The following is a 22,251-nucleotide window of genomic DNA, read 5'->3' as shown; positions in this document are numbered from 1 at the left end:
AATAAATCCAAATCCATATTCACTAGTTTTATCCAACTCTTAAATCCAATTTTTTAAATCCAATCTTGTTAAATCCAAATATGTAAATTTAAACTGCTCTTTGGAGGTTTAACTTTATAAATCCAGAAGTAAAATTCATTTTCAAAGTGTTCACCTCCTGTTTTTTCAAAGTATTTTGAAAAGGAAAAATAAAGATAAACGCAAATTATAAAAAATTTATTGAATAATCACATATGTAATTTATATTAAGGCCGTGTGTGAATTGCGTTAAATAGTTAAATTCGTGTAAAATATTTGACACTATTGAGGTGAATAAAAAATGTTCAGCTGTTTAAAATTTATTGGGCTCCGGGACCTGGTTAAATTTGAGTTATTTTTTTTTTGCAGATGGTTTTGTTTTGTTTTTTTTTTTATTAAAGAGGAGTATCATGGCAGAAAAAAAGGCAGACAAAATTTTAAACAATAAATTCTTTTTTTGAAATTATTTTGTTCACCTTAATAGTGTCAAAAATTTAACACGGATTTAACTATTTAACGTAATTCACACACGGCCTAAGTGAATAATAAGAACAAAAAATTAAATCCTTGGATTTATGAAATTCGGATTTTAGCGAGTAAATAACATGGCCGATATAGTAAAAAATTGTATGAAAAAAAAAATATTCCACATACGCCCTAGTGACCCTTTGAGTATTCTCTCCATCTGTCAGACTCAAACATCTGGCAAAAATCTAACCCTATACTAATTCGATCTTTCGACCTTACATATAACACCACATCATCTATCTAGCAGAGTTGTCATCTGTGCTGTCATTGCTATTATTTTCCAAATTTAGAGGTTCTGGACAAAAACCGGCTACCTACAAAAAAATCCACTTAAATGATAAATTTTCGATTAAGCAGAAATTTATTTACAACTGTAGTTCTACCTTTTCGACAATTAAGTAAAATGCAGCAACAAAACGTTGAGTCTAAAAAGGGTCAACCTCTGAAGCATATAATTAAAAAACTAGAAAATTTTGCACCACTTGCATTTGCCGAGAAATGGGATAATGTTGGTCTTCTCATAGAACCTTACCAACAGAAGTGAGTTAATTCTTATTAGGTATTAAATGCACTATTTACATGACACATGATTTCATCCTGACAGAGATGCAATTAAAACAATATTTCTCACTAATGATTTGACTGTAAATGTCATGGAAGAAGCTGTGGATAAGAATGCAGATTTGATAATTTCTTACCATCCACCAATATTTGCTCCACTAAAGAGGATTTCCCAAAAGTTAGTACAGCCCTTACAGAGTGTAAATAGTTTTGTATTATTCTATTCTTTGATTTATTAACAGTAACTGGAAGGCAAAAATAGTATCAATGTGCCTTGCCAAAGGTATCGCTGTCTATTCCCCACACACTGCATGGGACTGCGCTCCAAATGGAGAAAGTCTTAATTGCTGGCTATCAAAAGCATTTAAACTTACAGATAACGCTAAACCAATAACCGTAAGAACTTAACTTTGTTTCAGATTAAATTTAAATATTTGTTGAATTTCAATTTCAGATAAATCCAGAAACGAAAACTGGACCAGGTCTAACATGGTCATATCCTTCCTCTTTGAATTATAAATTGCGAGAAGTGATTGAAGATATTCAAAATTACATTGGGCTGCCAGTTCATGTTGCAATGGGTGTGAGTCATTCTCTAGACTCTGTAATACAGAATATGGCATGTTGTGCAGGCTCTGGAGCATCACTCCTCAAAGAAGTATCCAATACAGATGTGTACATTACAGGAGAAATGTCGCATCATGAATTATTGGATGCTCAACATCGAAATATTACTGTGATTTTATGTAATCACAGCAACACGGAAAGAGGTTTCCTGAAACATTTCCAACCGAAACTAAGTAACTTTTTAGAGAGTAATTGTGAAGTAATTGTTTCGGAATGTGATAAGGATCCTCTTGAAACATTTGTAAGAAAACATTGAAATGTGAAATAAAGTTTTTTTCTACAGCTCAATTGATTTTATTTCATATAAATTAGATTTAAGGTGTTTTTAGATTAAAACTTAAGTAGTATCGAGTGGTTTTATGGCCGGTTTGTTCACACTCGATTATCTTTTTATCAAGTATATTTCTATGGAATAATCCTTGATTCAAGAATAATCGACTGTGAACAGACTGACACTTAGGGTTAGGATTTCCTTAAAATATGCTGTTCGATATTGAAGTGGTACAGTTAATTTCCTTCATAAAATAAAAAAATTAAACAACTTGCTCTCAGGGTTAATATGTTTATGGAAATGTTTTTATATAAAAATTTAGAAAATTTATATGAACAAAATATAAAATTCGTTTTTCAAAGTAAAAAACAACATCTGAAAACGAATTGAGCTCCTAAACATTTCTTTTCTTTTAATAAGATGCATTTTTAGAAAAAAAAATTCCAAAATCGTTATGTCCTTTTTTTTTAACTTATTTTTCTTAAATAATTTTTTGAAAAAAAAAAATTCAAAAATAAAATTGGTAAGTCATTTTGTTAAAATTACTTATAAAAATCTACAATTTAAAAAAATTCCCGTTTTCAAAAATTTTATTTTTCAAACAAAAATTTCAAAATTTTTTAAAAATCAAAATTATTTTTTGTTTTTAATTTAATTTAATGGCAGAAAATCAAATTTGAAAAAATGGTTTTATGGCAGGTAACGTTAATAATGATTTTCGAAAAAAAATTCCATGAAAAGATAGATATTGCCTAAAAACTGATATTTGAATTTTTTAAACAAAATCCGTTTTTGACAAAATTAAAATTTCCCAAATTAGTATGACAGGTACCATTATTTTTGGTAAAAAAAATAATTCAGAAAACCCCTCTGGAGAGTCTAAAAACAATGCGGCATACAAAGTTTTATGTTAATCGGTTAAGACATACGAACATCTGGGACCCACTTTTGTTGCATTCTCTTTTATAGTAATTTCATGTCTGATTGTTATCTCAACTTCTTTTTTTGTAATGCATTACTTGATATACATATGTATAATTGTATAGTACCTATATCGCAAGTAAAGCACTAACAGAACTTCTGGTTGCCTAAAGTCCCGTAAACTTAAAAGTTTGTTTAAAATTCATAAATGTATGAAAAAAGATACCATCATATTGGTGAAAACAAAAAAGCTTCTTGTCCTGGGAAATTTTGAATCCCAAAGGCCGATGCGACACAAGAACTCAAAAACTCAACTTTTGAGAAAATGAACATTTTTTCAAGTAAATAGTTGGTAGAAAATAATGTTCTATTTGTACTTACTTTGGGGGACCAGCACCAGCGCCTGAAAAAATTTTTTTTCGAAACAACCCAAGGAGTTTTTACTCGCCTTCTTCAGAGTTTGAGGGCTTTGCTGGTCAATTGTCTTCTCAAACTAAAGTAGCCGCGGTTGGCAAGAGTAATCCACCGTTTGATTTCAGCACTGGTATTGTTGTCTGCGTTTATAGCGGATCCTAGGAATACGAAATTCTTTACCACCTCAAAGTTACACTGCCCAAGTTGACGTTGTCGATGATAAGTGTCCCTTTTTTGAAAACAGCATATACTTGATTTTGCACTTATTGACCGTTAAACCGATTTTCGAGCTTTTGCTTCAATAGCTTTGTTTTTAAGGTAAAGCTTTTCGAAGAAGGATTTCCCAAATATCAACATTGAACAAAGATTAACATGCACGCATCAAGTCTTATCGAAGTCGATGAATAGCATCTGAATTGGTGATCGATATTCAACACAATACTCAATTATGATGATATGAATGTGATCAATACAAAATGTTCGAGGAGTAGTCCTTGCTTATTCAGCATCAAGTGTGGCTCCAGGTGTTCTTTTATATATTCCAGTTTTCATAACAATATTTGTTAATATTTCTGCAACTGACGACATTTACAGCAAAGTAAAATATAACAAATTTCTAAGGTAGTTAATTTGTTTCGTGAAAGAGTATCTAACAACAATTAGTTGTAATTTTATTATACACGTTACATTTAATATTTAAATTTCACATACTCCTCGAATAAAAAAAAAGAATAACAAATTATTATAATGTTCTAATTCTTTTTCAAAGATACAACTAAGCCGTAATGTTTTTTTTTTTTTTTTGTTTGGTTTTGTTCGTTATTTTAAATAGTAAGAAGGTTTACGAGTTACAAAATATAATGCATGTAAATACGGACAGTAAAAATATAAAATAACAAATAATGGAATATAAAAATTGATTTTAAACTTAAAAGTAAGACAACTACATGAAAGCGAAGCGCCACGCGTTATTGGGTTCTTTTCGTGAGCTTTTGTAATACTTTAAGTCCTTGCTCTTGGTATTCTTGTTTGGACATCCAAAATGCATCGCGATCTTTTGTGACATCAGCTAGAACAGCTCCACCAATGAAAACCATATCTTTTCGTCTTGGCGGATCTTCGATGCGAATTTTAAATTTCTAAAAAAAACAGAAAGTTAAGTTTAAGAATTTTTACAAAATCTTTCAAGTTTTTTTTTAACTTACGGATAATTTGTCTATGTCATTTTTTAAAACACGCTCTAAATACAGTTGCTTAATTTCTCGTTCTAAACGACTGGGAAGACCTGGATACATAGTAGAACCACCAGACAAAACAATATGTTTGTACAATTCTGGTCGCATATCAATATCGGCAGCTTGGATTGTATTAAATACTAGTTCGGCAATACCTTGCCCTTCAACGTTGATTAAATGAGGCTGAAATAATGCTTCTGGTGCTTCGAATCTTTCGCCACCTACTTTTATCACTCGACCATCGGGAAGCTAGATAAAAGAAAGTAGATATTTGTTTTTAAACATAAACATAAGTTATTTATTTCTATTTTCTTAGAATATTTACCGTGTATGATTCGACTAAAACCGTTGTTTCAAGTGCAAGTCTTTGTTCCATTTCAATGTCATAGCCAATATAACAAAGTTTTTCCTTCATCATGCGAACTGTTTCAAAGTCAGCTGAATGATTAAATGCATAACCGCGGAGCAAAAGCAACTGCAAGTAATTTTAAAATATAGTATTATTGATTTTGCTCAATTTGATGACAGGTTTTAAGTAGGACTTTCGTGTCAACTTTAATATAAATTGAATAACTAGATAATACCAAAGCAATTGGAATCGAATTTTTGGCAAACAAAGAGCCACATTATCGAGTACCCCTATATATATAATATATCTAATAATAATTCGTACCTTTATCAAATATCGAGTAATGTCTCGACCAGCAATATCAAGTCTTCTAGTTAAATGTGGCAATGCAAATTCCTCATAAACGGGACAAATATGAGTAACTCCATCACCGGAATCAATAACAACACCCGATATTAAACCTTGAGCGTAGAGCGTGAGCACCGCTTGTATAGCAATGTACGTTGAATCAAATCCATATTTTTCAAACATCACCTGTATTTAAGTAAAAATAGTTTTTTATTGTAACCGGGAAAGTTTTTTTAAATGTAATTTATTATTTTACCTCAATCATTTTTTCTCGATTTTTTGTTGGATTCATTGGAGGCTCAGTGAGAAGAATTTTTGTATTTGTAGGATCGATGTTCATTTTTTTCTCACCAAAAGTATAATCCCACACGTGACACATGTCCTCCCAGTTGCGTACAACGCCATTTTCCATGGGATATGATACCTCTAACAATGATCTTAATTGCGAAGCTTCATCTCCGACCATTAAATCCTATATAATAATTACATTACACAAATGATCATAGTATTTTTTTTTTGTTTTACACACATTTTTGTATACAATTGATAGAAACAAAAATATTTGGTTTAAATAAAATGAGCCATTTAAGATATGGAAAACATTTTTTTTTTTTAATATAAAGGATTTTAAAAGGTGTGAAGTATTAAAAAATAAGTTGTCTGTCATAAAGAAAGGAAATCATTAAATTTTGAAATAAAAACAAAAATTAAACAATTAAAATTGAATAAAAACACAAAACACAGCAAAAATAAAAAAGACTTTGTTTGCATTCGCAAAATAAAGAAAGTTATATCATATGTGCGCTCAAAACAACAAAAATTAACTAGTTTTTGTGAGGAAAAATGATTGAATCGATTTGTTGTATTTATGATTCAATGCATGCAAATTAATTAGAAAGAAGGTACAAAAATTAAATTTATTAATAATAAAAGGTCGCTATTACAAAGTACCAGACGACCTTCACGCCACTTGAGTAGAAAGATCTATTTTAGTTGTTATCAGAGCGCTTAGCGGTTTTATTAAGAAAAGAACTACAACTTAATGTCACGTTTTTTAAGACCATTCTCTGAGTTCAAGGCATGCAACCTGAGCTTAAGATCTGTTTTTATAGGCTCTCACATAACTTTTTATAACATCTGATCAATCAGAACATAAGTTCAGGTGGCCTGCCTTGAAAGCGGGTATCCTAAAATCCTGCAATACATGGAACTCTAACATACTTTAATTGTTGAACATACGAATTTAAATTTTTTTGTTTGTTGCGAAGATTATGAATGAAATAAACAAAACTTTATAGAATTATCGCGTAAGTTTTTTTTCGCATTTGATTACACTGGTCAACAAGGTTTTGCCACAAAAACCGAAATATACTTTTCTATTAGTTTTGGATGTGCTGAACTCGAATCTGCAGTCAGAAATTTTTTATTGGCCTTCGTTTTTGAAATATTACCGTTAGAAAATGCCAAAAAAACGTAATTTTGGCTGTTTTGGAGATTATGTTTTTATGTGGGGGACTTAAACTTTAGATTAAGTTTAGTTTCTCTTTGGTTTATTAACTCAAATTTAAGATATCTCGAGCAATAAAAGATAGTATATCCGGAAAATTAAAACAGTTTTTGAAAGAAGAATATATACGTCACAAATTTGTTTTCAATGAATTACCCTACATAAAAACAGAGCCTCGAAAACAGCCAAAATTACATTTTTTATCATTTTATAACAGTAATATTTCAAAAACGGAGGCCAATAAAATTTTTCTGACTTCAGATTCGGCACCCCAAAAACTAGTAAAAAAGTTTATTTTGGTTCTTGTGACAAAAAAAAAGTTAAATTTTGTTGACCAGTGTTATGAATGTAGAAGAAATATATTTTAAAATAACGGCAATACTAAAAACATTCATTCAAAACCTTCAATATAAATTGATTACACAAGCAGCTGCCTGCAAGTATAAAAATACACAAACTTCTTCTAATAATGAATTAAAAATTTGACCAGTGGTCAACTTCTTTGCACTCATCTCCCTCCTTGTATACGAACAACGAATTGTTGTCATACGAATAGAGTTGGAGAAAAAGTGAAAGAAACCGAATGCACAATAACAGACTTGTCTGAGTTAATAAAAATGCTAGTCGGTTCAAGTGAACTTGATAATTGGAAAACCTGTTCTGGGTTATGAATTCACAAGTGGCAGCGGTGTTGCGAAGCGTAGTGCGTCGGCCTCCCAACCGCTAGGTCGTGAGTTCAAGCCCAGCTCGGGCAATTTTTAAAATCAATTGAACATAAGCGACTTAGCACCACTGAAAGGAGTCTGATGATCGGGTTGGTCCCCGTGAAATAGCTATAACTCCAGCATATGAACTTGGTGGTAACACACACAAGTTGTTGTTGTTCATTCAAAACCTTCAATATAAATTGATTAAACAAGCAGCTGCCTGCGAGTATGAAAATACACAAACCTCTTCTAAAAACTCACATTTTTGGAAGGCAACCGTATTGTTTTCGCAAAAATGACCTATATTTTAAGTAAGTTATAAAAACTTACATCTAAGCGTACGGTAAACCTGAATCGGGAAGGGATATGGGATTGCATCAGAATCTTATTGAAAGATGATCTGCGCCTAAGAATAATCAAATCTCCAAAATGGGTGGTTTAATCGCTTTCTCGTAAAAAATCTATTATTACAAAAAAAAATCCGCTGTATAAACTACCAGCGCTATCAAAGCTTCGAGAATAGAAAAATAGAGAAAAGGGTTTCCCGAATTGATTTGTATAAATAAGGGTGTAGTTCCAACTTGATAACTTGGTTGTAGAATACGCTTTCTTTAAAAATATATTTTCCAGCACTGCAATTGTGGATCAAAATACAAAGGCGGTAAGTCAAAAAAATCGATTTTCGGATTTTTGTTGGACTTTAGTCAGGTTATTTCTCTTTCGTTTGGTCCTATCGCCATAGCTCTAGCGTATCTCCTTCCGTTAAAAATGATTCGGTACAAATGGTTGAAGTACAAATTTTTTTAAACTCTGTGGTACTAAGGGCGAAAGTTGACTTAATTCCTTTGTTTTTGTATTCATTTTTAAATAAAAAAATTAATGATAAGGCGTTAAGTAAGTGGAAGACAGAAAAGGAAAAAAGAGTTCTCACATTTGGTAATTAATCACATTGATATTTCCAACTTTATTTTATAAATTAAACTTTGTTATCAATTTAAACAAAGATTTTTCTTGACTTAACTTCTTTGTGTCTTGTTTTTTTTTTTTTTTTTTTGAAGATTTAATGGCTCTAAAGTGTTAAGTCAACACAATTTTTTTTTAACAACGGTCATTTTCTGGTCAACAGCATATGGATATTAACCCTCTGTCTGCACACGGGTGCGAATTTGGCAGGACAAAAATAAAACAAATTACGATTTTTCAAAAAAGTGGTCCCAAACAAATCTCTATAAGGGTAAAAATATATTTTTTTGAAATTGTGAATGCAATATTCGAAAAATTCTACATCAATTTCATATACTATTCTCTATAAAATATTGAGACCGAAAAAAGTTGCGACATGAACAAAATATAAACCAAATTCGCACCCGTGTGCCTATCACGTCACAAAAAAGAGGTGTGCCTACAGACGTTTAAAAAAGATCTTATAGATGTTTCTTAATCATTACTTTTTCAAAAAAATAATATTCAGATTTACAAACAAAAATTGAAACTTCAATTTCATTTTCCTCAAAATTACCTTTTCTGGCTTAACACCTTTGTACCCGGCGCCAAAGATATATACTGTTAGTCTACAGTATGGGTCAAGTGACGAAATTTATTTTAAGCTATTGCTTTAACTTCAAATCATTTTTGTTATTTTCAAGCAAACAATTAGATTCATTATTATCAAAAGGAAGTTTATTGTACAGGATCCCTAGAGCTTATAAAATTCTGTATGTGCGTACGACGCGACATGTCTGCTTTTTAGCTACATTTTTTGTATTTATTCGACATACCTGAATGAGTTTTCTTGAACGTTTAAAATATATATTCTAGACTGACTTAAATCAGCTCTAAATCAGAGATATTACTGAAATTGTCAAAAATGACAACAGTTGAGTTAATTAGCTAGAAATCGAGCCGACAGAGGGACTTTTGAGGCAAGCAATGATTAGACAGGCGTTATTTTTAAGGTAGCCGCAAAATAATTATTAGTTTTGCCATACTTTTTGCATACAAACGTATTTATTCGAAATAAGAAAAGTTTACCCGGCTAACATAAACTCTAGCTAGTTTTTATTGAATTACTATTAACACTCAAACAAGACAATCAAAATATAAAATAATAAAAACGCACGGCTAACATATCTAATGGTAAAACAACAAACAGCAATCATAAAGGATTATTATAAATCAAAGAAAAAAATCAAAACAAATAAATAAAATAACAAAAAAACACATAGATAAAACTTCCGTACATAATGATCATATCAAAATAATCGAATCTTTGGATAAATGTGGGTTTTTTTTTTAATTGTAAAACTATAGACTTACATCGACATGTAAATCCTGTAAAAATAATTCCAAAAATAAAAGGAAAGAAAAGAATAAATTTATAATATATAAAAGTAACTTATTTTTTGTTTATAAAAAAATCTAAAAATTATTTTAGTATTATTTAAAATTGAAAAATTAGAACTTCAATATTTCTTTAACTTATAGATAAACAAGTTTAAACAAATAGAAGAAACAGAAAAACATTGAATTTTGTTTACTAACCTTAACTTCAATGTCACCAATTTTGTTGACGGCCCTGATGATTGGCCTTCCAACCATTGAAGGAAATATATGCGCTGGAAAATTGCTGCCAGCATAGCCGCACTTTACAAACTGAAAACGAAAAAAAATATTGAGATTTTATATTCATGGCTTTGTGTTTAGTTTAAGTAAAAAATATGTTGGTAATACTTGAAAATAATCAAATATATATAAGATACTCTGGAGCACTTTCTTTACGAATGTCTAGTTCAGAAAATTTAAATTATATGCCTCGTTCTAAATGTAGGATATTTTTTTTGGGTTTTGATTAAAACTCCAAAGTGATTTTCAATATTTACAAACAAAGATAATAAAGAAACTCCAAATTTAAAGAAATACAAAGATTCGGGAATTTTTTCGTTTAATACGTTTTTCTGGAAAGGTATACATTTAAGTACAAATAAGTACTTCGATCACATTGTAATTTTTGTTTTCGCACAAATTTTATATTTTAGAGTCTGAATGAAATGTGAACTTGATAATGATATAGAAAATTATTGGCGCTAGACTTTCTGAGAAGTCAACGTAAACTTGAATCATTAACAATTAGTGGCATACGTCCAGATGTGTATAATCCGATATTGTAGGAATATTCGTCGTAGACAATCTTTTACTTTTTAATTTTTTAGAGAACTAATGACCTACTCTTGGTATTAAGTTAAACGCTTGCGATGTGAAAAGAAAAAAGACAAGCGCATTTAGCCCTTAAAGAACGGTAGTTCACCGATTTCTGACCACAAACCAATAATGTAAAACGGAAATCAAGTAATCCATTCTTTTGAAGGTTAGTTAAAGCCTAGTTCGCATGTTATTGTACTTAGGTTTTGTGTTGTACTTTGAAAAAGTAATTTTCTTGCTTTGTAAAAGGCACTTCGTCATTCGATTTGATGAATATGGGAAAAAAAAGTGCGGTATAATGCGATGTGAAAGTTTTATTAAATTTTGAAATAATCTACCCAAAGAAGCCAAAGGAGAAGTTCCAAGACACTCATGCTAGAATCAATTTCAACCAACGAAATCCGCAATTGATCGAATAGAACGGAAAAATGATAAAACGATGTCCTCTAACTGAATCAAGGCTAGAATACATCGATGACTTTGACGAAGAGAACTTTCATATTGGCTTTTTATTCAATTTACTATCATTTTTATTTAATATTGGGTTCGAATAAAGTAATCATCTGATATTAACTAATATCAAGAAAGTTTCAGATTTAATCAGCGAAAAGTCTTTATGAAAGTAAGCTTCTGGGTAGTGATTTGTGGACTGAGATCTAATTAAAGCAAAAAAGAATCATCAATACTGAGATATTATTGTTTATAAAAATCAATTACTCAATTACTAACATTCAGGAATATGTGGCAAACTATTATAAATGAACTTATTTGCAAACCCTGCAAAGACAAAGCCTGGATCGTCGCAATCTGCACTGGACATTGGCCAAAAAACTATAAAACTTGACCTCCTTTATGAACGTAACCATGTGTTTCTAATGTCGAATTCCAATGAACCAAAATTCGATCTGCAGTCTCTATTATTTCCTTAAATGAGTTCCAATGAAAAAAAATTCGATACTTTTTCCCGAACAGCCGATCCTTTTTAAATCTCTTTTTTGAGACAGATTTACACAGATTTTCACACACACTACAATTTTGCCAAATGCAAAACTTCAAACCAAACTAAAATTTTGTAAAGAAGAGAAGAGCCAGTACCAACTTTTGTATATTATTTCTGAAATATAAATCATTTTTAGTGGACAAAATACACAAGTTTTACGTTGTTTTTTTTTTTTACTATGAAGTTTTGTATATTATTCTTTTGTTTTTCATCGGTCACTTGGACACAAAAACAATGACAAAAAGAGATCGCTACCATTTTAAATTTCCTAAAAAGCCAAACATTATCGACTTTAGTAGCGACTGCAAGTGGTTGAAAGGCATTCGAAGTGCTGCCATAGAAAATGAGCATCCACATCGTGTGTAGGGAGGAATAAAACAAATTATTTCGAGTTCATTTTAGAAAATATTATTAATAAAGTATCAAAGGTATATCTACACAGGGTACTTTTTGCAAAAAGTCTTATACTATGTTTCCACCTACGCTAAATCCGAGATTTAGCTAAGTAGATTTAGAACAAATCTCGAGATTTATTTTAAATCTACTTCGCTAAATCTCAGGTTTGGGTTCAGCTACCCTAAATCTAAGATTTTCACCTACTTTCAATCCGAGATTTAGAATAAAACTCGAGATTTATGCTAAATCTACTTAGCTAAATCTCGAATTTATGGTAGGTGGAAACGTAGTATTAAAGTGAAAATTTTCAAACTCATTTTATGATGCAGAAATCATAGATATTGGCTTCAAAAATTTAGTTTATAGTTTTTTTTCGGGAAAAATTGCCTTTTGTAGGAAAAAATAAATTATTTGCTTTTGTAATTTTCTCACTTTTTTTCAAAAGGTGGCCATTGTAGTTATAACTTAAATTACAAAAATGGCAGGAATAAAACTTGAAAACATACATCAGTTTATTATTTGTACTCATTTACGGCCATATTATTCACTAGTTTAAAAAATACATCTGGATGTAAAAAAATTATCGACTTTAGTAGCGACTGCAAGTGGTTGAAAGGCATTCGACATAAGACAAACTTTTGCTGGTTGTGCCGTTTCTTTCGAAATTTTAGAAGCAAGCTGAGCTGGGAAATTCTTTAATTGTTACGACAAAGCAGCTACAAATTGTGCTAACTAGTGTTTTGGAATCGCTTTCTAGTGGTTATATCAAACCGTTACTCTCCTATACTTGACTTAGAGGTAAATTATTATCAGAAAATAATGTTTGCAGATCAAAAAACAATAATCGAAAATAGCGAAAATTAATTTTAGGGATCGAATAAGCGAATATTTTGCAAGGGATGTTTTTTACCATTTGAAGTTTCAATCGCAATTTTCTGGCTCTCTCTAAAACGATGTTAAAATAAGTTCACTCCTTGGAAAGATATGTATGCCACAAAGTACAAAAAACATATTACCAGCAATTAATATTTTTTTATTCAACAGTATGTATTTGAAGAAATATTAAGACAGGGACAGGGTAGACGGAGTGCATTCGACCATTACATTCAATCGGAATGAGGCTGGTTGGGTTCTGTAATCGGTTGGAAAATAAAAACCCGTATTATATAGTATATTGCCAACCCAAGGTTACTGGCAATATAATTTTATTTTATTTACTATAATTTTGTACAATATGCGATTATCTTAAATACATCCCGGTGTCAATTGATGTTTCGTCTTTAATTTGAATATAATACTTTTGGGAAAGGCACCCAGGACTATTTAAACTTCCAGGACCGCAGGCTTTCCATAACATAGCAATTTTTTGAACTCCATCACTTCAAGTATTATTTACTATCTTTTTTAGTTTAATTTTATTTAAGTGACTTTATGAATTGCTTTTAAATGTTTAAGTCAATCAGACTAAGATAATATGCTCCATAGAAAAGTTTTTATTAGTGAATCAATGAACATCTGTCCAATTTTTCCATTTCAATAACCCTTTCATTACTCCTATGAATGATATTGATAAAAAAAAATAACCCTAATAACATGAAAAAATTGCAAACAAATATTATACCGAGAGATAAGGTATCCCCCCAAAAAGAACATAGGTAATTGAAGGCATCCAGAAATGAGGGCGGGTCACTTATGTGTCACACACATAATCCCATAGATAACACTCTTGTCCGTGCAATCAATATCGAATAATTTTTGCTCAAGTTGGATAAAAATTTCTTCAAAAAATATTCCGATATTTGTTTGAAATGAAATTCAAATATTTATTTAAAAATTTTGCAATAAATTAGTTAAAAGTTTAATATTTATAGAAAACACAGTCCCAAAAAAAAAAGAAAGATAAAAAAAAGAAAAATTCATACATACACCGGTGCCATTATCACAAACTATAACATTTCGCCCTTTGCTATCCATTTTAACTAACTATTTTAGACTAATTAAACAGTTAGGAAATAATGTTTATTATTATTGTTTTAATATATTTTAAGGAAAATTATGAATTTTCCTTATATGAGTAAAATAATTGAACTTTTTTTTATCTTCTCAATGCAAAAAATAATAAGTAGAAACTTGAAGGACTGTCAAATTTTGCTTTCGAGGAGGTAAATTCGTCATGACTCAAGAAGGGCGCGTTCGTAAATATATAATTTTATTAGTCACGCAAGACAGGGATGTTAAAAGTGGTGCCAAGTTCAAATAATTAAAAACAAAAACAGACACAAGTTAAAAAAAAACTCAAGAATCTTTTTTCTTAACAAAAACATAATAGATTAAATTTCGTTCAAGATTTCGTTTTGTTATTTTTTGTATGGAAAATTTCGTTTGGCTCCAAAGTCAACAGCGAATATTTTAACGAAAAAATACCATCAAGTATTAAGCCTAGTACGCAGCTAAAGCCTGGTACGCTGCTCGCTCTAAAATTTAGCTGAGATAAAATTTCCATACAAGTTATCGATAACTTGTATGGGATCCATTTTATCTCGGCTAAAAATTTTCGATAATTTGTATGGGAGCTAAAATTTAGCGCGAGCAGCGTACCAGGCTTAAAGCGAAACGAAATTTTCCATACAAAAATACCATAACGAAATCTTGAACGAAAAATTTCGTTTTGCTTTTCGTTTTTCAGTACGCAGCTCTAGGGAAAAATTGGAGAGTTTTCACTCATTTGTCACTTACTTTTTATTGTTCTGTGCATTTTTCTTGACTCCAAGAGCTGTGTTGACGTTTTTTCACTTTTAATTCATTTATTTCTTGCTATAAAAATTATTTTCTGTTGATTTTTCTTGATTTTAAATTAATTTTGAATTTTTTATTTTGACTTTGACAGAATACTCGATGATATTTTTTTGTTAGCATTTTCGTTGTCGACTTTGGAGACTTGATAATTTTTCGTTTCGCATCAGCAGCGTACCATCAGGCTTAAAGCAAAATTGTTCTAAGTATCTACATAGGATTTCTTAAGGACTTAGAACAATTTTGTTTTAGGTCGACGAAATGTAGTTGAGGCTTTATATTCATGTTTTATAAAAAGTGTCCTTCTTTAAGCCATAACTACAATGACCTTAAAAGTGAAAAAGAGGAAAATTTACAAAAATAATTTTTTTTTTATTTCTTTCTAGCGCTAGGTTTTTGTTTTTGGAAAAAAAACTAGAAAAATTGTTTTTAAACCAAAAAGTAAGCTTTTTGCATCATTATTTTTAATTTTGTGGTCGGAAAAACTGTCACAAAATGAGTTTGAAAATTTTCACTTTTTGACTTTTCCCAAAAAGTGGCCGTTGTAGTTATAGCCTGGTACGCTGCTCGCGCTAAATTTTAGCTCCCATACAAATTATCGAAAATTTTTAGCCGAGATAAAATGGATCCCATACAAGTTATCGATAACTTGTATGGGAACTTTATCTCAGCTAAATTTTAGCTCCCATACAAATTATCGAAAATTTTTAGCCGAAATAAAATGGATCCCATACAAGTTATCGATAACTTGTATGGGAATTTTATCTCAGCTAAAATTTAGCGCGAGCAGCGTACCAGGCTTATACCTTTAAAAGGAAATGAATTCCACAGATGTACATACATAGGTGAACGAAAAAAAAAAACTTGCAAATTATTTTTTTGCTGTTTTTATTTTATAAAAGGATCTCTGTTTTTTTTAAAACAACAAATGATCTCAAATGGTTAAACGAAGTTCGAGTTCTCAGGAAGAAAATGAGGCAGTCTCCAAAAGTTAATTGCAGGCAAAAAAAAAAATATTTTCTTTGCAAATAAGAGTTTGAAGAATAACCTCATATTTCAATAAAATAAAAGATTTAAGTTATAATTTGTTTGTTTTTTGTGTTAAAAAATGGAAAAAAGAAATATATATTTTTATGAAAGCGATAGCAAAAAAGGTGTCACAATAATGCAATAATGCTTTATAGAAGCAACAATTGCATCTGTAAAGCTTTATAGAACCAAAATTGTTTGTCGGGAGGGCCAGTTGTACAAATATTTAATCCGTGGATCAGCAACTTTTATCTTCTGAAATCGGTAGTAGGGCTGAAGTTTAGCACTGGTTCAAGGTTCATATATGAAGAAATAGACACATTCATGCTTGAACCGACGTTGACCCGCAGCTAATCCGCCGAAATCGGTGGGTTAAATTTCTGAACCAAGGCTGATCCACGATTGTACAACTAGCACTTAGGGCCAGTTGTACAAACGTGGTTCAGCCTCGGATCAAGAAATTAACTCGCCGATTTCGGCGGATTAGCAGTGGATCAACTTTGGTTCAAGGATGAATTTACCTGTTTCAACCTATATGGACCTAGAACCAGTGCTAAAAATCAATTTTTCCACCGGACTCAAAAGATAAAAGTTGCTGAACCACGGATTAAATATTTGTACAACTGGCCCTTAGAAGCTTAAAGCTAAAAAATGTTGTGCTCTGATATATCCGAGGTAAAAAATAAACACAGATATTTTTTTTGGCAGAGGTGAAAAAGAAAAACGCCATATGTCTGTGTGGACAAAGATTTTTCTGACTCCATTGAATTGGACTTTTAAGCAATCTGTCTTTTGTCTTTTTCCGTTCTATCATAACTGTTTATTAAAGAGGTACAAGAAAGAACCAACCAATCAAATCAAAACAAATGCATACATATTACATATGCATAAAGCCTTAACTACATTGGCTCAAAAAGTGAAAAAGTACAAAAGTGAAAATTTTCAAACGCATTTTTGTATAGTTTTTCGGGCTGGAAAATTAAAACAAATAATGCAGAAAGCTTATTTTTTGGTCTTAAAAACAATTTGTATACTCTTTTTTACAAAACAAATGCGCTAGCCAGAAAAAAAATATTTTCACTTTTGTACTTTTTCAAAAAGTGGTGTATGTAGTTAAGTTGTAATACACGCCACTTTTCCTCAGAATTGAAATGTCAAAAGTTTTTTTCTGTTTTTTTTTTTTTATTTTTTCTTCGACACTCTGACGTTTGGCTTAAAAGCCAAATTTATTTTTAAGACACGTCCATCAACCGGTCCCAGTGGAGGCGGCCCATTAAAAAAAAATCCATACAGCGGATCAAACCAACCTAATTTCTATTCATCATACATCCCTGTATTTTGTGTGTTCAAAGAAAAAAAAATATATAACTCAACGAAACTTTGACAGTCAACTTTTGGGATAAAAAAAAAACATGGATAAAAGTATAGTTTCTTTTTTGACAAATATAGTTCATTTCCATTTAGCAAAAGAAAAAAATTTTTAAAGAAAAAATCTACAAAAAAACTATTAAAAAAAACTCAAATTCAAAATCTATAAAACATTAAAAAATACAAACTCTACCAAACAAACTTACTTACAACATCACAAAAATGTTGTAGACAAAAATTGTGGAATAATTGATTTTTTCTCTTCGACGTGTGTTGTGCAAAAGAAAAAAAAAAGAAAAAAAAACTTGCTCGCCACTCTAATAAAAAAGTGTTGGCTTTTTCTCCACCAGAACAGAGTTTTGTGTACCTTCCTTCTTTCTTCAGTGTAATCTATCTGAATATAAAAAAAAAAAATCTGATTGGAAGAAGAGAACAAATTTTATAACATTTTTTCTATGCAATTCGGTGGTCGTCAAACTTGCGACACCATCAACAAAATAACATCACCACATTCAAGTGAAAGTTCTATATTATTTTCACACTCCCCCGAAGCCTCGTCATTATATTATTATTATTATAAAAGAAATGTCTTCGTCAAATAATCAATCGAGCCAAAACCAGGCTGCTGCTACTGGGTCGTCTAGTCAATCCCAAAATTCTTCAGCCGCCACCCAACAGCAATCAAATCAAAATTCAGCTAAACCAAAACACGATGAACCATCTACCCCAGATGGTCCCCCACCACAGACCGCCGCCGCCAAGAAAGCCTCGCTTACCGGAACCAAGGACCGAATCGTAGATAGTGTCCCATTTCCGCCAAGTCATAAGCTAACTATTGCCGAGATATTTGATGCTAGGACAGGCAAACCCCAACCCGACGTCCTCAAGCAACATTTTATACTCGAAGGTCGCATTGAAGAAGCACCAGCGTTACGTATTATCCGCGAAGGTGCCGCCTTATTGCGCTCCGAAAAGACTATGATCGAAATCGAAGCACCTGTTACAGTGTGCGGCGATATTCATGGACAATTCTATGATCTCATGAAATTGTTCGAAGTGGGCGGATCGCCCGCTTCCACCAAGTACCTTTTCTTAGGCGATTACGTTGATCGGGGTTATTTTAGTATCGAATGCGTTTTGTATTTGTGGGCCCTTAAAATCTGCTATCCGACGACGTTGTTTTTGCTGCGAGGCAATCACGAGTGTCGTCATTTGACCGAGTATTTCACATTCAAGCAAGAATGTAAGATCAAATACTCGGAATGTGTCTATGATGCATGTATGGATGCATTTGATTGCTTGCCATTGGCTGCGCTAATGAATCAACAATTTCTATGTGTTCATGGTGGATTGTCTCCTGAGATACACGAACTCGAGGATATTCGTCGTTTGGATCGGTTCAAAGAACCACCAGCATTTGGGCCAATGTGCGATCTGCTTTGGTCTGATCCGTTGGAAGATTTTGGCAATGAAAAGAACTCTGAATTCTATACCCACAATTCGGTTCGTGGATGTTCGTATTTCTATAGTTATGCAGCATGTTGCGATTTTCTGCAAAATAATAATTTGCTGTCGATTATTAGAGCTCATGAGGCACAAGATGCCGGATATAGAATGTATCGGAAGAGTCAGACAACTGGTTTTCCATCACTCATTACGATATTTTCGGCACCCAATTATCTGGATGTTTATAATAATAAAGCAGCAGTTTTAAAATATGAGAATAATGTAATGAATATAAGACAATTTAATTGCTCACCACATCCTTATTGGTTGCCTAATTTTATGGATGTCTTTACATGGTCGTTGCCATTTGTTGGTGAAAAGGTGACCGAAATGTTAGTCAATGTTTTAAATATATGCTCGGATGATGAGCTGATGACTGAAAGTGATGAGGATCCGCTAACTGATGCTGAGGATGCTGCCCTCCGTAAGGAAGTTATACGCAATAAGATTCGAGCTATTGGTAAAATGGCACGGGTCTTTTCGGTATTGCGTGAAGAATCTGAGAGTGTATTGCAATTGAAAGGACTCACACCGACTGGTGCATTGCCATTGGGAGCATTGTCGGGCGGCAAACAGTCGCTGAAAAATGCTATGCAAGGATTTTCACCTAATCATAAAATAACATCGTTTGCTGAAGCAAAGGGATTGGATGCGATTAATGAGAGAATGCCTCCGAGGAGGGATGCTCCACCTACTCCTGTAGATGATAAGTCCACCACCCAGTCGTCCATCAATGGGTAATTTAGTTTTTAATATTGAAAAAAAAAAAAAAAAACTAAAAGTTCCAGTAAGCAAATCGTGTTTCATTGTTGTGAAAATCCGGGGTATACTGTACTTTATTAAAAATTCTTATTAATTTTTTTTTTTATATATATATTATAATTATACATACATAAAAAAAAAAATATTATTATATACATTTTTTCTTACCATAAATCTTAGGAAAATTAAAAATATGAAAAGGTTTTTTTTTTAGTTTCGAAATTGTATCTTTAAAAAAACAAAAATATCAAATTCAAAATTATCAATTATTTTTTTTATAATTTTTAAAAGTTGGTGTTCCTTAAAAAGCAATTTTATTTACTAAATATATTTAAGTTTATTAATTTTTTTATTTTTAGTGTTTTATTTTTTTTTATATATTTTGTTGTTCTATCATTTTTTTTTAATCGATGTGTACAATTTAATTTATTTTTTAAATAAAACAAACAAAAAAAAAAAAAAATCAAGCAAAAGTGTGTATTTTTAGATTTTTTATTTTTCTCTAGCGAAATTTTTACCATTTTAAAAATGCTTATATACTCGTATATAAAAATTAAAAAAACAAAGAAAACAAAAAAAAAAAAAAAAATTAAAATCTATAGACATATTATATATATTATAAAAGAAGTTATATTTAAATTTACAAAAAAACAGAATTCTTAAGTATAAAATTAAATTAAATACAAAAAAAAAAAAAATTATAAGTAAATACGGAAAAACTGAAAATGCGCGTGTAAAGATTAGTTATTTATACTTTTCCATCGTGAGTAAATAAAAGAGGGACACACGCTTTTCAGTATGTTAAAAACAAAATCCCAAACAAACACACATACATACACATCCCTAAATTACAACACATATTTTTATGAAATACAATTATATTTGCCATGTTAATTAAATATAAGATGTAAAAAAAGAAAAAACAGAAAGAAAATAGTCCAAGATTGCAATATACTTTTAGTTTCTCTTTTTTTTTTTCAATTTTTGTTTTGTTTTTATTTTCTTATATTTTAAGGACAAAGGAGAAAATATATCCAGATATGTAGCATTGCTGTATCTAGAAATATGTACACACATATATGTATAGCTGCTTTCTTATAGACCTTAATATTTTAAACTTTGAATTATTTTCAATCAAAACTGACTTTTGTACACCGAAAATAATACATTTTCCAACCGATCTGCGCTGTGCGTTGAAATGATTAAAGCAAGGCCTTGCACAACAGTGTATCATGACCATTTTTCCGTCTCTGTTAGGTTACTCGAATTGGTTGCTTTCAATTTCATGACTCAAGTCAACTGAAATTAACAAGGTCCTTAAAGGATAACCTGAGGCCATTGCAAAGCAGTGTTTTGGGGACAGCTCCAGATGCTTTCTATACGAATACTAAACTCCTTCTTCATCCTAAACCGGTCCTATTTTGATCTTAGTCAAGAGGATCATAAGTATCCAACATCATTCACCGTAGTTATCCTCCTGTTGGCTTTGTCGAGTTGACCTAATTTTTGATGCAAATTGAATGCTGATGTTTTTGCATATGCTAGTGTTTGTACTAGGAGATTTCAGACCTACCTTTTTTCTTAATTAGTGGAATTCAGACCGTTTAACGATATTATTTGTTTGATGGGGTTATTTCAGGTCTCATTTAAAAATGGAAATACCAATTTAGCCGTTGGTTCTTTGTTTTTTGGGACATTGTGTTATTAAATTCATGTCTTCGTTGAAAGTTGTGTAGGATATTCACTTACTTATCAAAGTAAGTACTTTATCTCCAAGCAGGTGAGCAATAAAGAGCAGTATATCCGCTCTTCCCTGGTGCATATCCCTACTACGATTTCGAGTTGTTGAATGACTCTTGAAACTCTTCATTGTCTGTCGGTCACTCATTATAGATCTTGTGGCATTCGATGGAGTCCTTTTTTTAAATTAACGAACACGACGGCAAATTGTCTTAGGAATCATGGTGTTGTTTTTTTTTATAATAATCTTTTACTCTAAATTGCATGAATTAGCATCTGTGGAAGATGACAAGGGATGTTAATGGACATTATAAACTTAGATATGCAGTCCTATTTTTTAAGCTCGTGGAAAATTCTTGTTAAGAAGTCAAATACAAGCATTTTTAACTAAGGGTTCCATTTTATCACATCAAATAAACAAATAGGCAAGTATCAGCCTACTTCACACTTTCTTGCTTACTTCAAAAGTTAAAGAAGAAAATCTTATTTTAAGCTGTGTTGGACAACTTCATGGTACCAAAATTACATATTGAAGAACATGTTGAGGCAACGTTTTTCCTCCAGGAACATACAAACCTGTACTTTTTCGCATATTTGATTTTTGTGGAAACCGATTTCTTAAAGACATCTATAGTGCATTCCATAGTCACGTACAGACGTCTGCGGTGAAGTGTTAACAAATCTATAATATTACTGTTCATGCAAATAAAATAAAGAAACGTCATGTACAAACGAACAAAGTCAATCAATAAATCCATGATGTAATTACGTCTAAAGAACAATTGCGACCCTTCACTTGGTTGAAGTTTTTGAAAAATGGATTTGAATTATGTTGGAATTCTTACCTGTGTCGAGTTGCGATGAGTCGGGTTATCTTGAGTCGGGCTATGGGTTAAATCGGGCTGTCGTGAGTCGGGGTGTACAAAGTTGTGTTGTCCTGATTCGGGCTCTCTTAACACTGTATTAAGGTCTA

The 22,251-nt window shown here is 31.4% G+C and overlaps 3 protein-coding genes and 1 long non-coding RNA gene across 5 annotated transcripts; 2 read left to right on the top strand and 2 right to left on the bottom strand.

Annotated features, from left to right (window-relative positions):
• The first annotated feature begins 806 nt into the window (after positions 1-806).
• On the top strand, positions 807-2,022 carry LOC129910196 (NIF3-like protein 1). Its single transcript, XM_055987469.1, has 4 exons — positions 807-1,086; positions 1,151-1,285; positions 1,350-1,503; positions 1,562-2,022. The coding sequence occupies exons 1-4, from the start codon at positions 881-883 to the stop codon at positions 1,988-1,990; spliced, it is 924 nt and encodes a 307-aa protein (XP_055843444.1). The 5' UTR covers positions 807-880; the 3' UTR covers positions 1,991-2,022.
• A 1,943-nt stretch (positions 2,023-3,965) lies between these two features.
• LOC129908697 (actin-related protein 2) lies at positions 3,966-14,235 on the bottom strand. 2 transcript variants are annotated; one of them, XM_055985395.1, is made up of 8 exons: positions 14,007-14,235; positions 10,028-10,138; positions 9,803-9,817; positions 5,529-5,744; positions 5,249-5,458; positions 4,901-5,050; positions 4,546-4,824; positions 3,966-4,479 (listed from the first exon to the last, which is right to left on the bottom strand). In XM_055985395.1, exons 1-8 carry the CDS (start codon positions 14,052-14,054, stop codon positions 4,309-4,311), a joined length of 1,200 nt encoding a protein of 399 aa, XP_055841370.1. In that variant the 5' UTR covers positions 14,055-14,235; the 3' UTR covers positions 3,966-4,308. The 2 variants fall into 2 exon arrangements, with proteins under 2 accessions (XP_055841370.1, XP_055841371.1); XM_055985396.1 differs by lacking the exon at positions 9,803-9,817 and having other exon boundaries at positions 14,007-14,233.
• LOC129908698 (uncharacterized) lies at positions 13,203-13,992 on the bottom strand. The gene is made up of 2 exons (XR_008771313.1): positions 13,702-13,992; positions 13,203-13,634 (listed from the first exon to the last, which is right to left on the bottom strand). It is a non-coding gene; the product is annotated as an uncharacterized LOC129908698 (long non-coding RNA).
• Positions 14,236-17,394: 3,159 nt separating the features above from the next.
• LOC129908696 (serine/threonine-protein phosphatase 2B catalytic subunit 2) lies at positions 17,395-19,572 on the top strand. The gene has a single exon (XM_055985394.1). It carries the CDS (start codon positions 17,856-17,858, stop codon positions 19,515-19,517), a length of 1,662 nt encoding a protein of 553 aa, XP_055841369.1. The 5' UTR covers positions 17,395-17,855; the 3' UTR covers positions 19,518-19,572.
• The last annotated feature ends 2,679 nt before the right edge of the window (positions 19,573-22,251 follow it).

This window comes from Episyrphus balteatus, chromosome 2, assembly GCF_945859705.1.
Source record: "Episyrphus balteatus chromosome 2, idEpiBalt1.1, whole genome shotgun sequence".
Taxonomy (NCBI): domain Eukaryota; kingdom Metazoa; phylum Arthropoda; class Insecta; order Diptera; family Syrphidae; genus Episyrphus; species Episyrphus balteatus.
The sequence above is the reverse complement of the archived record's forward strand: the minus strand, read 5'-3'. Positions and strand labels throughout refer to the sequence as shown.